The 15,241-nt window shown below is 47.4% G+C and overlaps 1 protein-coding gene across 39 annotated transcripts in view; it reads left to right on the top strand.

Annotated features, from left to right (window-relative positions):
* Window positions 1–14,756, top strand: part of Madd (MAP kinase activating death domain) — a 45,838-nt gene extending 31,082 nt beyond the window's left edge. For 22 of the 39 annotated variants that reach the window (XM_071616193.1, XM_071616213.1, XM_071616206.1 and 19 more), the window contains 7 exons: window positions 1,285–1,392; window positions 8,786–8,950; window positions 9,180–9,252; window positions 9,359–9,465; window positions 11,543–11,612; window positions 13,375–13,421; window positions 13,740–14,756. In XM_071616193.1, the coding sequence (XP_071472294.1) occupies window positions 1,285–1,392; window positions 8,786–8,950; window positions 9,180–9,252; window positions 9,359–9,465; window positions 11,543–11,612; window positions 13,375–13,421; window positions 13,740–13,844 (675 nt within the window). In that variant the 3' untranslated portion in view covers window positions 13,845–14,756. Of the gene's footprint in view, window positions 1–1,284; window positions 1,393–4,290; window positions 4,344–8,785; window positions 8,951–9,179; window positions 9,253–9,358; window positions 9,466–11,542; window positions 11,613–13,374; window positions 13,422–13,739 lie in introns of those variants that run through there. The other 17 variants (XM_071616232.1, XM_071616231.1, XM_071616230.1 and 14 more) reach the window with 2 other exon arrangements.
* Window positions 14,757–15,241: the final 485 nt, after the last annotated feature.

The raw sequence follows: 15,241 nt of genomic DNA, 5'->3' as shown, positions 1-15,241 counted from the left end.
TATTTATATTACCACATACTTGGTAGTTATTAATTATTTATTTTTAAATGAATTAATGGGGCTGGGTGTGTAGCTCAATGATAGAATGCTTGCTTAGTATGCTCAAGGCCCTAGGTTTAATCCCCAGCACTTAATAAAGAAGTTTATTAATTCTTTTTTTTTTTTTTTCATACCAGGGATTGAACTCAGGGGCACTCAACCACTGAGCCACATGCCCAGCCATATTTTGTATTTTATTTTAGAGACAGGGTCTCACTGAGTTGTTTAGCACCTTCCCATTGCTAAGGCTGGCTTTGACTCATGATCGTCCTGCCTTAGCCTCCTGAGCTACTGGGATTACAGGCGTGTACCACCTCACCTGGCCTAATAAACATTTTTTTAATTCCTAGTTTTAATTTCTAGTATGGTAGATATGACTTATATAAACAAAAGCTCTTTGGGATCTTTAGTAATTTTTTGTTCTTGTTTTCTGGGGATTGAACCCAGGCATGCTATAGCACTGATCTATACTCCCAGTCACTAAGTTGCTAAGGGTCTCTCTGAGTTGCTGAGACTGGCCTCCTGCCAGTCCTTCTGCCTCAGCCTAAATTTGCTAGCACATAGCGTAGAAATTCTTTTGTTTTTGCAGTATTGGGGATTGAACCCCGGGCCTGAGAGTACTAGACACTCTACCACTGAACTGTATTTCCAGTTTCAGTAATTTTTAAGAGGTATAGAAGTTCTGAGACCAAAAACTTCTTGAGCTGGGTGTGGTGGTGCACACCTGTAATCTTAGCCACTCGGGAGGCTGAGGCAGGAGGATCACAAATTCAAAACCAGCCTCAGGGGCTGGGGATGTTGCTCAAGCGGTAGCGCACTCGTCTGGCATGAGTGCGGCCCGGGTTTGATCCTCAGCACCACATACAAACAAAGATGTTGTGTCTGCCGAAAACTAAAAAAAAAATATAAATATTAAAATTCTCTCTCTCTCTCTCAAAAAAAAAAAAAAAAAGAAAGAAAGAAAACCAGCCTCAGCAATAGCAAGGTGGTAAGCAGTGAGACCCTGTCTCTAAATAAAATACAAAATAGGGCTGGGAATGTCACTCAGTGATCGAATGCCTTTGAGTTCAATCCCCAGTACCCCCGCACCCCCCCCAAAAAAAAAGTTCTTGAACACTTACTTTCCTGGTGGCCAGGTGTTGAAAGATGAGATGATGTTAATTTAATTGCTGAACAGGATATTCTTGGCCCAGAGCCATGTATAAAAGGGATGTATGAATGTCCTAAAAATCTCTCTTTCCTCAGAATGGACGTGATCTCTCTATTCGATCCAGTGGCAGCCGACACATGAAGAAGCAGACATTTGTGGTGCATGCAGGGACAGACACAAATGGAGATATCTTTTTCATGGAGGTAGGTACTGGTTCATGCTGGGAACCCAAAGGAACATTTGAAAGACATAAGGAGCTCCTAGGACTGGTGCCAGAATAATTTTCCCATTTATCTCATTTATCTTCATAATCCAGTTATTAAATTTTGCAAATAATTACGTTAATGTGATAGGTTTTTCCCCACCATTTCCTGTGTGTCTGTGTATTTTTTTAAATAGGTGATATAGTCACATTGTCCATGAAGTAGCATATATTGGGAGGTCTTACACTCATCCTGGTCCTCTTCTACTCAATTCCCCACTCACCTTTCCTCTTCATCCTGTAGGTAACAGCTTTTGTTGGTTTCCTTTGTATTTTCCAGTGTTTTTTATTATGCAAACAGATCTGGGGGTAAATTCTTATTTTTCCCTTTTCTTACAGTCAGATGCCGCATTATATTCACTGGTCTATACCAGTGTTTGTTTTTTTCATTAAATGTCATCCTGGCAGTCCTCTCTAACAGAACAAAGAGATTTCTTGTTCTTTCTATGTCCTTTTTCCCACTGTGTGATTGTGCCATAATTTATCTAGCCAGTCAGTACGTATTGATCCTTGTGTTGCATCCAGTTTGTGCTACTATGATTGACATTGTGCCTGCTTAATTTCATATATTGTAGTTGTGTCTGTAAGAATTCCTGGAAATGGGATTGCTGGACTAAAGGGACAGTACGTTTGTAAATTTGGTTGATATGACTGTTAACTACCTTTTAATATATTCTACCTGCTTGCTATTTATTTTGTTGAAGAAATTGAATCATTGGCTCTGTGGAGTAGCTCACATTTTAGACTTCTTGCTGATTGCATCTCCTTGCTGCTGTTTCTCTGTGTCTTGTATTTCTTACAAACTACTACCGCATTCTAGAGATTTGATCAGTTTTCAATTCAATATTTTGCTGGACACTGTGGCACACACCTGTAATCCCAGCAGCTCCACAGGCTGAGGCAGGAGGATCATAAGTTCAAAACCAGCCTCAGAACTTAATGAAGCCCTGAGCAACTGAGTGAGACCCTATCTCAAAATTTAAAAATAAAGTAAAAAGGGCTGGGGATGTGGCTCAGTGGTTAAGCACCCCTAGGTTCAACCCCTGCTTAATTTCATACATTGCAGTTGTATCTGTAAGAGTTCCTGGAAATGGGATTGCTGGATTAAAGGGAAAAATATTTGTAATTTTGGTTAGTATGATTCTTTACCTTTTAATATATTTTAAAGTTAAATAAATAAAAATTAAAAATTTTTTAAAATCAATATTTTGGCAAGAATACTTCCTAGATGGTGCTATATAGTTACTTCCTGTGGCCTCACAGGGTCCTCTCTTATGGTTCAGATGTGGGCAGCCTAAACCAGCCACTGTAAAGTACCTCATTTGTCTCCTGGTTTTATGTATGATATTTTTTTTTGCATGTAAAAATATTTTATTTATTTATTTTTTTTTTTATTTTTTAGTTTTCAGTGGACACAATTTTATTTTTATGTGGTGCTGAGGATCGAACCCAGCGCCCCGTGCATGCCAGGCGAGCGCGCTACCGCTTGAGCCACATCCCCAGCCCAAAATATTTTATTTTTTTTTTTTAAAGACTCCAATAATTTATTTATTTTTAGTTTTCGGCGGACACAACATCTTTGTATGTGGTGCTGAGGATCGAACCTGAGCCGCATGCATGCCACGCAAGCACGCTACAGCTTGAGCCACATCTCCAGCCCCCAAAATATTTTATTTTTATGTAAATTAGTTAACAGAATGCTTTTATGGCTTTGGATTTTGATTAATAATTAGTAAAAGCATTCTCCACTCCAGTATTTTCATGGAAATTGACTGTTTTTTGTTTTCATTTCCATGTTTTTGGTTTTTGGTACTTGTGATTGAAGCCAGGTTCTTCTGCCACTGAACTACATCCTCAGCTCTTTTTATTTTATTTTGAGACAGGATCTTGCTAAGTTGCCAAGGCTGGCCTTGAATTTGGGAATCCTCCTGCCTCCTAAATTGCTGGGATTACAAGTGTGGGCCATCATGTTTGGCCAGAAAAGATCTATTTTTAGAATAAAAAACATGGAAATTCCCCAGGCCGTGGCTCATGACTATAATCCCAGCAACTTTAGAGACTGAGACAGGGGGATTCCAAGTTCATGGCCAGCCTGGGCAACTTAACTAGACTCTGTCTCAAAGTAAAACAATAAAAAGGGCTGGGCGTGTAGCTCAATGGTAGCATGCCCCTGGTTCAAGGCCCAGTACTGCAAAAATAAATTAAAAATAAAATAAAATGGGGGCTGAGACTGTAGCTCAGTGGTAAAGCGCTTGCCCCGCATGTATGAGGCGCTGAGTTCAATCCTCAGCACCACAAAAAAAAATATATACTATGTGTTCATCTACAACTAAAAAATATACATTAAAAATATTTAAAGGGCTGGGTTTATGGCTCAGCGGCAGAGCGCTTGCCTAGCAGGTGGGAGGCCTTGGGTTTGATCCTCAGCACCACATAAAAATAAATAAATGAAGATATTGTGTCCAACTTAAAAAAATATATATTTTAAAAAATATTTAAAATAAATAAATTGATAAAATAAAAATAGAACTCATAAGTAATTTTAGAGACTGGGTACAACTTCTATGTAAGTTATTAAAATTAAACAGTCTACATGTTGTCTGTTCCCTTTTGGTTTAGTTGAATTTGATTTTTGAACAGGTTGTTCACCAAACACAGGAGTGTATACTCTGGAATCAGGAGGGTATGTGTCAGTGTGTCTGAGAAGAGAGTCATTTTCATGTCACCATTTGAGGTGTAAGAATTTGGTTGGGAGTTTCTCCGAGTTGAGGACTAATTTAAGACATTTGCACCACAGTAGAGGTGGCAGGTGATTCTTTTCTTTTTCTCTTAAATATAGCCAAGTCATTGTGGTGGCACATACCTCTGATTCCAGCTACTTACGGGGATGAGGTAAGAGGATCACAAATTCAAGACCAGCCTCAGCAACTTAGGGAGACCCTGCCTCAAAAATAAAAAATAAAAAAGACTGCACTGTACAGCAAGCCTCATGCTGAGTCTCTGGAGTTGGGGCAGGATGCCTTACCCTCCTACATGCCTCTGCTTTGAAGTGTTGCCATGGCAAGGAAGAGAGCACATTGGCCACCCTGTCACCAACTGACTACCAAGAGGCTCTGAGCCTTTCTCAGCACAGTGAGCTGGCCACACCATCAGACAGCAATTTGGGAAGACTTTTTTAAATTATTAAATGCCAGGTCCAGTGGCACATACGGTATAATCTCAGCAACTCAGGAGGTTGAGGCAGTATGATTGCAAGTTCAAGGCCAGCCTCAGCAACTTAGCAAAACCCTGTCTCAAAATAAAAAGATAGGATGGGGATGTGGCTTTGTGGTTTAGCACCCCTAAATTCAACCCCAAATACCAAAAAAAAAAAAAAGTTTTGTGTGAATCCTTTAAGATTTTAAAAATTGCATATTTGTATAAATACAACTTATTTGCTTAGAATTAATAAAAGTGGTATTAAACCACCAACATTAATGTATAATTTTTTCTTTTTGTTGTTGTTGTTTGTTTTGCAGTGCTGAGGATTGAACCAAGGGTCTCACCCACTCTAGGCAAGTGCTCTACTAACTGAGCTACTACATCCTCACCCCACAATTTACTTTTTTGTTGTTGTTGTTACCAGGGATTAAACTCAGGGAACTTAACCACTGAGCCACATCCCAGCCCTTTTATATATTTTATTAGAGACATGGTCTCGATGAGTTGCTTAGGGCCTCACGAAGTTGCTGAGGCTAGGTTCGAACTCTACATCTTCCTGCCTCAGACTCCTGAGTGGCTGGGATGACAGGCATGCACCAACATACCTGGCTCACAATTTGTTTTTTTTCCACTTAATATATCATGAACATCTTTCTATGGTTTATCATTTTGTTTTGTTGTTTGTTTTTGTTTTTTCAGTCCTGGGCATTGAACCCAGAAGTGCTCTGTTTCTGAACAACATCCTCATTTCTTTTTTCTCTTCTTTTCTTTCTTTCTTTCTTTTTTTTTTTTTCTTTATTTTATTTATTTATTTATTTATTTATTTATTTAGAGACAGTGTCTTGCTGAGGCTGGCCTCAAATTTGTGATCTTCCTGCCTCAGTCTCCCAGGTCACTGGGGTTACAGGTGTGTATCATTGTGCCTGGCCATCTTTCTACATTTTTAAGTGGATGCTTAGCCATTTTGGTATTATACAGCTATACCATAATTTATTTAACTAGTGCTTCCCACTGTTTTTTTTTTTAACATTGCTTCATTGAATATCCTTGAACATATATTTCTGCACACTGATGTGAGAATTTCTATAGAATATATTCCTAGACATGAAATTTCCAGATCAAGCTTATATATATTTAAAATTTTAGTAGAGTCTGCCATTTTGCCATCCCAAAGACTACCAGTTTACATTTCCACCAGCAGCATAGGTGGACTGGGAGTCCTACTGGCCTAGAACCCATTTCTAATTCTTACTCTGCCATTCTAATCGCCCCACCCCCACCTTTTTTGCTGGCAGGGGTGGGGGGGGCGTTATTGGTGGATTGAATCCAGGGGCTTTCTACTGCTGAGCTATATCCCTAGCTCTTTTGAGACAGGGTCTAAGTGCTGAGACTGGCCTGGAACTTGCCAACCTCCTGCCTTAACTTCCTGAGTAGCTGGGATTACAGGTGTGTGCCACTGTACCTGGCTCAGTCCTTTCTTTAGAAAGCTTTTAGAACTCCAGTAATCTCTTATGTAGGAGTTTAAACCTGATAGTCTCATGTATTCCTTACTCACTGACCTGATACTTATGAAGCACTTAATATATGCTAGGCACTGTGTTGAGTGTGGATTATAGTAGTAAATATGACTGTTGCCCTTCTAGAGTTGACAAACCATTGGAGAAGTTAAATAACTAAACAAAGAATGTTGTAGAATGAGCTTTATAAGAGAAAATGTTTGGGGGGCAGGAGTTATGGGAATATGTAGTAGAGACTGTGGGAATTGTGGACAGCCCCTCTGAAGAAGTGATCTTTGATCATACACTTGAAGGAGGAATAAGAGTGACAATTACAGTGAGGGAAGGGAAGAGCAGTCCAGTGATATTCAAGATGGAATGATGGGATTCAATGATGGATGTAGTGATAGGGAAAAGGAAAGATTTATGCATCACTTGTTCATTTCTGGCTTGAGCAGTAGGGTGAATGATGGTGTCATTTATGGCAGTAGGGGACTTAGAAGGAAGATCTGTCCAAGAGAAGATGCTGAATTCAGATTTAGACAAGGTGAGTTTGAGGGGCTGCATATGAGGTATCCACATAAAGACAGGTCAAGAGCTCAGGAGGCCAGGCCTCATATGGAGAGATTTAAGAACCTTCAAAGCTGGGTTTGGTGGCACACTCCTGTAATCCCAGCAGCTTGAGAGGCTGAGGCAGGAGAAGTGTGTGTTCAAAGCCAGCCTCCGCAACTTAGCAAGGCCCTAAGCAACTTAGTGAGATCTTTTCTCAAAAAAAAAAAAAAGCAGGGCTGGGGTTGTGGCTTAGCCTTGCATGTGTGAGACCCGGGTTCGATCCTCAGCACCACATAAAAATAAATAAACAAAATAAAGATATTAAAAAAGGGGGGGGGCTGGGGAATGTGGCTCAGTGGTTAAGCTCCCCTAGATTCAATCCCTGCTACCAAAACAAAACAAAAACCCATCAACGTGGCAGTAATAATAATTATATTTCTTATGTTATTATAGCAGCTAACTGGGGTACTTCTATGTGCCTCACACATTAAGATTTTTATATTGCCAGGCACAGAGGCACATACCTATAATCCCACTACTCAGGAGGCTGAGGCAGAGGATTGCAAGTTCAAGGTCAGACTCCACAACGTAGCAAGACCCTGTCTCAAAATAAAAAATCAAAATATGGGCATATGGTTCATTGGTAAAGTGGCCTTGAGTTTGATCCCCAGGACTGACAAAAAAAAGAAAGAAACAGGCTGGCAGTAGAACACCCATGGCTTATTCCCTTCTCTCTCTCTCTCTCTGTCTCTGTCTCTCTCTCTTTCTCTCACACACACACACACACACACACACACACACACACCACAAATGCCCATTAACTAACTCATTTAGTCTTCACAGTGGCTCTGTGCAATTGTTACTCTTATGATCCTTACCTTATACATGAGGAGATGTAGATAGGTAAATTTGCTCAAGGTGACACAGCCAGACAATGGGAGAGATGGAATCTGAACCCAGGTGGTCGGGGCTGAGCAGAGCTCAATGATGGAGCACTTGCCTAGCATGTGTAGGGCCCTGGGTTGGTCCCTCATACTGCAAAACAGCAAACCCCAGGCAGTCTGACCATAGACCTGCGTCTCTAACCAGTATGCTGTAATATTCCCCACAGTAATTAAAGCGTTGAGAACAGATAAGTCTACCTGAGGAAACTGTTGTACAAGAGGAGAGTGTGAAGGGGACTTTGCTTTTTAACTTATATCATCCTATACTGAAATAATTTTTATGCTATAAGCATTGTTCATGTGTCATGTGTGTAATTCATTTTATTTAATTATTTTGTGTGTGGTACTGGGGATTGACCCCAGAGGTGAACCGCTGAGCTACATCTCCAGCCTTTTGAGACAAGGCCTTGCAAAGTTGCTTGAGCTGGCCTCAAACTTTCAATCCTCCTGCCTCAGCCTCTAGAATAGCTGAGATCATAGGCATGTGCTACCATGCCCAGCCTATGTAACTCATTTTAAAAGATATTTTTATAGGATTAGGGCAGAGCCAGGATTAGAAAATATATTAGCTCCATTTTTTTCTCCTTGGTTAAGTCTGCCATAATCACCTGCCTTTGTGTCTGTCAACAGAGCTGAATCCTATACACAGCCATGAGAAGACATGCACGCCTGTAATCCCAGCAGTTTGGGAGGCTGAGGCAGGCGGATCACAAGCCTCAGCAACTTAACGAGGCCCTAAGCAACAAAATAAAAAGGGCTGGGATGTATCTCAGTGGTTAAACACCCCTGGGTACAATCCCTGGTACCAAAAGGAGAAAAGGAAAAAAAAAGGAGGCAGCATTCAATGTCCTCTGAACACTTTGTAGAGGATAGAGGAAGTATTATGCACCCATGGCCTTGAGAGTAGGCCTCCTTCCTTGTGCACAGGATCCTTTCAGTGACTCCATTTCTTTCAATGGAGTCTAGAAGACTTTACATCCAGCAGTTCTGTGTCCCCACCTAGATATGAGGCAGAAAACCTGGCATGGCAGCTCCCGGCATCAGTGTTCCCATTCTTCCCTGTGGGAAACATGCCATGTGGCCTGGGATGGAAGAGTCTGTCAGAGAGCAGACCCACTGAGCTCTTTGTGCACTCCTCCAGGTGTGCGATGACTGTGTGGTGTTGCGGAGTAACATCGGGACAGTGTATGAGCGCTGGTGGTATGAGAAGCTCATCAACATGACCTACTGTCCCAAGACCAAGGTTTTGTGCTTGTGGCGTAGAAATGGCTCTGAGACCCAGCTGAACAAGTTTTATACTAAGAAGGTACACAGGGTCTCTGGGTTGGGGATCGGATAGGCGTCGAGGGCCAAGTATTGAGCATCTCTCTGGGAAGTTAAAATTCCAAACTCCATGCCCCCAGCTGTTGTGTGGGATAACTAAAGCTGTCCCTGAGTCCTGGCATTGGCCTCACCCTCCAGCAGCCATCCAAGAGCAGGGGGCAGTGAACCCTGAAGGCTGCTATGACAGGGTGCTCTCTCCCCTTGTGCCACAGTGTCGGGAGCTGTACTACTGCGTGAAGGACAGCATGGAGCGTGCTGCTGCCCGACAACAAAGCATCAAACCCGGTGAGGAGAGGACACTCCCTGAGAGTGCTGGAGGCCTGGCCAGGAGCCGGGCTGCAGTGAGCTGACCGCCTCACTGGTTAGCTGATAACCTCCTTCCTCACTGCAGGGCCTGAACTAGGCGGCGAGTTCCCTGTGCAGGACATGAAGACAGGCGAGGGTGGCTTGCTGCAGGTCACCCTGGAAGGGATCAATCTCAAGTTCATGCATAACCAGGTAGGTGCAAGCAGCAGCACAAGGCTACCTGGCCCTGTTGTTCCACCTGCAATAAGGATCAGTGGCCAGGTCCCAGTGCTTTCCCAGTGAGCACGAAGGGAGTCTTGGACCAGAGGGAGGACTGGACAGCTGGCCGAGAGAGAAATCAGAGGGAGGGCACAGTGACCTTGGTGAGACCACCAGGCTCCGTGAAGGTGCAACAGGGAGCCTGTGGGGAGCTGGGACAGAGCATGAGGTGTGGTGGCCGTGCCACCCCTTCCATTAGACTCACACAGTGTGAGTGGGAGCGTCTCACTTGGCCCTCTGCGTGTCTCTGCCTTCCTGTGTTCCCAGGGTGTGCTTCGCTCCGTGGTTTTGCTTTGGGAGTCTAGACTGGCTCATCTCACGGATTTCTGGTGTGTGCGTGTGGCCTCTCTGTCCTCTAAGCGTGTGTGTTCATTGCTTTTTCTTTCTGCTGATTCTTCTGTTCTTTTTCTTCCTTTGAGTGTTCCCACTCTGGGACCTATTCCCCAGGCCCCAGGCCCCTCCCTTTGATGGAGAGCACTTCAGGATCATCTTTCCCTCTTTGTGACTCCACCCCGGAGCTGACTGTTTCCCTCTCTCGGTCTTTTAACACGATGCTAACTTTTTCTCTCAGTGGACATTCATTAAGCTAATTCCCTCTGAGGCCAGCGCGACATCCCAGGTCCGTTCCCGGCTCTGACTCTTCACCCAAGTGCCTTTCCTCCCCTTCCCTGATGTCCTCTTCCCGAGGCTCTGAGCCAGATCCCAACATGAGGCCCCACAACCCCTGGCCAAGCAGCAGACACTCAGGGGAGGTGGACATCAACTGCCATGGCTCTCTCCATCTGTTCGCCAGTTTAGTTCTCACTCTTCAGAGTCTAGCTGGGAAGATTGGGGTAACAGAAACGGCTGCGCAGGCTTCCTGCAGCCCCTGAGTGTATTTCCAGTCTGGGGCCTGGACTGGCAGTAGCCCTAAAGACCTGAGAATCAGCCCATCAGCCCAAGGAGGGGATTAATCAAGTACTTTCTGACCACAAAGGTCCTGGCACTTCCTGGGGAGGGTCTTCTGACCACATTTCAGTGTTGCGGCCTCCCCTTCTGAAGACAGCTCTTGTTAAACTACCCCCAGATGCTCTGCCTATCTCCTTGTCCTACCCTTGGGGCGCCCCCTGGGTACACCATGTAGTATGACATTTACTAGCCTACACCGACTGCTTAGTGGTGAAAACTGAGGTCCCTAGAAGAGGCATTGTAAGGAGAGCAGGAGTGAAGGCTGTGACTCTTGGGTCCGACCTCACAGTCTGATAATGGGGAAGTGACCTGCAGCCGTCTTTTGCTGTATAGCAGGCAGTTGGGGTAGAGGAAGCGCCAGACCCTCCCAGCAGTGTTTGGGAGAAGTACAGACTTGGAGTCAAGATGTGCTTGGATCTGAAGTTCAGCTTCATTATTCATGGGCAATATGCTTTTTGATCCTGTTTCCTCATCTGTAAGATGGGGGCAAACTGTGGGCCACCCAGAAAGCCATAGGAGTAGTGTTCGTAAACCTCCCAGATGGTACTCAGCAAGCTGCTGCTGTTGTCACCACACACTCTTGGGAGGTCCTGGATCCTGTGTCAAGGAAGATACCAACACCTCCCACCCCAAGGACAGTCTGAGGGAAGCTTTGTGCCCGTGCCAGCCCTCTGCGCCGGAGGAGGATGTATGGAAGGGTGGAGACCTATGGGCTGAGATGGGGGACGCCGGGGGCACTGTGTCCTGTGAGCACTGCCCTGGGTAGAAGGTATGGGTGGGCAGCCCAGGCCAGCAGAAGGGCCTCTGGGTTGGGTTTGACCATTAAAACTAACGCCTTCATTTCTCTCCCATGCTTTCTCCTCCGGCCAGGAGCGGAAGGTACATGCCCTTTCTGCTATCTTCGCTTCTTAGCGCTTTTGACTGTGTGTGTGTGAATTCTTCTGTCCTCCCTTTGGGAGCTAGGTTTCCTGTGTGGGGGTGGGGCTGAGGCTGGGAGAGTGGGCTCTGCTGGGCAGGGGTGGAGCCTCTGGGCCTTACCCCGCCCTCCCTCCCTCTCTTGCAGGTTTTCATAGAGCTGAATCACATTAAAAAGTGCAATACAGTTCGAGGCGTCTTTGTCCTGGAGGAATTTGGTAATTACACTATTTTGCTCTTAGGTCTGGACTCACATGGCAGTAACTCAAACCTTGGAGCTCCAGAGAAGGGACTAGGGGCAGGGAGAAGACCACCTCTGCAGAGGAGAGGAGGAGCAGAGTGACAGGGAGGAAGGAGCCCTCAGGAGAGAGGGAAGGAGGAGGAAAGCAGAGCAGCAGCCACAGGAGAGCGAGGGGCTTAGGCCGGTTTAGAGTCTAGACGCAGGCAGAGGCTCAGCGACGTTAGCACCACTTTCCCTTGCTCTGCCAGCCAGTGGTCAGAAAGTTCTGGGGCAGAGCAGACTGGCAGTTCCCAAGCTCTGTTGTGTCCATGTCGCCTGCTGCCATCTCTAGCTGCCCAGCGCTCCACCAGCCTCCCTGGCGTTGTTCTGCCCTCTGCCTAGCCTCCGTGCTAGAGGGGGTGTGGGGAGTGGCAGGCAGACTCACCAAGGGACAGAGAAGCCTAGTGGGCCTCGAGGCAGAGGGGCAGTCATAGGGAAAAGCTGTAGCCGGCCGCCCTGGCAGCACTGAGGAGAGGTGTAGCGGTCCTCCCGGGGGCTTTGAGTTCCTGCTGTGTTTGTGCTTCATTCTTTTGTGCCCCTCATCGCTGCTATGAAAACCTTCGTTCTCCAGCAGGTAAAGTGACCTCGGCTCGTGCTGCCTCCCAGGCCCCTGCCTCGGGCCCTGCAGGGGTGGGCGGGCTCCCTTCAACCAGCCGGCTGCTCACATTGCCAGTTTGTCTCTTCCTTTCTCTTCCCGCCTCTTCCTTTCCACCCCCTCGTGCTGGCTCACTCTTCCAAGTTCTCTCCCTGCTGTGCTCCCTTCTCTCTTCTGCCCGAGAGATGTGTGGGGACTCTTCCAATTTAGGAGAATGACCCAGGGCTTCTTGCTCTAAGGAGTTCAGTCCCTGCTAACCCTGGGTGCCCGAATTCTACCTCCCAGGGTCAGAAGAAGGTGTGGCCAACTCTCATCCGACTTTGTCTGGCCTCCAGGGGATGCCATGTCCCTCCTCCCAGTCTCAGTGATGGCTGGACCTGGGGGCCCTACTCCTTCCTCTGGCCAAGCAGAGCCCCTGCATGGTTGGGGCATGGGGACTCCTAGTCTTGCATTCTGGGCTGTGGACATGTGTGTATTTGCCTGATGCTCCCTGTCACCTCCCTTCCCGGGTGCTGTACTCGCTGTCTCCTGCTCAGTGTGTCTGCTCCAGAGCCCTCTGACGCTCTCCCTCACACAGGCAGGCCTGGGCTTCTCATGTCACTCAGAGAAGGACACTTCCAGATCTTATGGGTTTAGTGTCATGTTCCTTCTTCATCCAGCCTCAGGACCTCTGTAGGGGCTGGCAGTGAAGGGGACTATGTTTAACATGAGACTTGCGGGCTGGTGTCAGGGCTGAGTTCACAGGCACCTCAGCACGGTGAGGCAGAGGCTAGCGACCATTTCTGCCCCACTGCAGCTCCACAGGGGCCTGGACAGCAGCCAAGGCTGGAAAAAGGCCAGCCTCTGCCACCCGGGCTCCCAAAGAAGTGGGTGGACACAGCCATCAAGTAAAAAGCCACTGCAGACTTCAGAGGACTAGCCGAGGAGTCTGGCTGGACAGAAGCCTCCCGTAGCCTCTGCTCTGTCGTAGCCTTAGCTGCTACAGCCACTGTGAGAGGCCACAGAGGGAAAGGGGACCCTGGTGCCGGGCGCCGCCGCCTAGAGACTGGCACTGTCGCTCTTAGTTTTGAACTTTCTGTTTTGTCTCTTGCCTGTCCGGTTTTAGTTCCTGAAATTAAAGAAGTGGTGAGCCACAAGTACAAGACACCAATGGTGAGTATGCCACCCCAGCCTGGTGGCCACAGTGCACAGGGCTCCCTGGGGACCTAGGACAGGAGGGGTGGGCTCTCTTGGGGACTTGGTCAAGATGCAAAGATTCAACTGAAGCAGGAACAAGTCTGCCACCCTGGGAGATAAACACACACGTGCTGATCCCTCTCCCAGCAGGACACACACGAGGTCTGGCCTGGGGCTCCTGGAGCCCAGAGGCCGTGCCCAGAGCTAGGGCAGGAGCTGCCTGCCTGGCAGACCCTCCACTGTGCAGTTTGGGAGTCTCAGTGACTGATCTCCCTGTTTTCCTGTCCTCTGTAGGCCCACGAGATCTGCTACTCTGTGTTGTGTCTCTTCTCGTATGTGGCTGCAGTCCGTAGCAGTGAAGAGGACCTCAGAACTCCGCCCCGGCCTGTTTCCAGCTGATGGAGCAGGTGAAGCAGCTGGCCCATCCCAGGGCTCACCCCTTGCCTCCTGCTGCTCCCAAGTGCACCAAGTGACCGTGACTGAGAAGGGGATAATGGGTGTACGTTCTGCCAGCCCTGCGCTGTGGCTTCGCTGGTCCCCAGTTATACGTCTTTTGAGTGTGTCTTTGCGTGTGTCTGTGACAGAGCTAAGCTAGTCCCTTCCACCTTCTCCCTGTCCTTACCCAGAAGACCAGCCTACTGTTCCCTCAGGGCTCAAGAGTGTGTTGGGGGGAACAGTATGAATCCACCCTTGCGTGTCCTTGAGACATTGTGTTGTGGTTCCTCGTCCTCGGCATCATGATCCTCCAGTGCAGGATTCCTGCTCCCCGTCCTCTGTGATCTAGCATGACAGGGCGCCTTGGGCAGTTCCACTCTGGGCAGTGAGGGAAACCTGGCCTGCCCTTCCAGACGAGGGGTGGGCAGGAAAAGGAAAGCAAGAGGCTGGGGCAGCTGGAGTGAGTGGCAGCCTCCCAGCTTCCCTGTGCATTTCCCAGTGGCAGCTCCTACCTGTGGCCATGAGCTCTGCTGCTGCCCACCACAGCTCCATTGCCACCGCGGGGCAGCACTGAGGGGCCACTGTGTGCCGAGCAGCGATTTTCCTATGGTCAGCCTGGCCTTTGGCATGAGAAGACAGAGTGATTGGGGCAATAGAGTCCCAGAGACCGCTGGCTGCTCTGCCAGACACCAGGGAGAGGCGGCCAGGACCAAGTTCATTGTACATGCCCGTATGAGGCAGTGTCTCCTGGTGTCAGGTGCCAGGAGAGAAAGATGGCCTGGGGGTGGGGGGATGATTGTAAATATCTCAGCTCCTCGTTATTTATAGAAAATGTACAGCTGTGTGAATGTGAAATAAATGTCCTTAACTCCCCTGGTCCTTGGTTGCCTTGCATTAAATGACACCTCTCAGCCCGGGCTTGAGGAACCTTGTGTTAAATGATGCCTCCTCTTGGCCCAGGGCTGAAGAGGCTGTCCCTGGACTCTAAGAAACCACCATGGAGTAAAAGAATGAAGGAGATAAGGTCATCCATGACCGGGCACTGGTGTATGAGGCCCCGGCTCCTGCCTCCTGCTCTCTGGGCTTGGGATCCCAGAGAGAGGCTGTGGGAAGAAGCTCCTTTTTCCTGCAGCACCAGGGGGCCCTGTGGGGGCTGGGACGCTGCGAACTGTCCACTAGAGGGAGCAGCCAAACTGGTCATTGATACGTGAACAAATTAATTTAACAATGACAGAAAAGCCAAGCCCATGGTCCCCTGTCCCCTAGAGTCCAGAGAGATACTGTGACATGGCCTGGGCCACTCTGGGCTCTTGGCCAGCATTGTGTCTCCCGTGGGTTAGAACGCTAAGAAACAACCCCAG

This window comes from Marmota flaviventris, chromosome 9, assembly GCF_047511675.1.
Source record: "Marmota flaviventris isolate mMarFla1 chromosome 9, mMarFla1.hap1, whole genome shotgun sequence".
In the NCBI taxonomy this organism is placed as follows: domain Eukaryota; kingdom Metazoa; phylum Chordata; class Mammalia; order Rodentia; family Sciuridae; genus Marmota; species Marmota flaviventris.
Note: the sequence above shows the minus strand (reverse complement) of the source record. Positions and strands in the feature narration are given on the sequence as shown.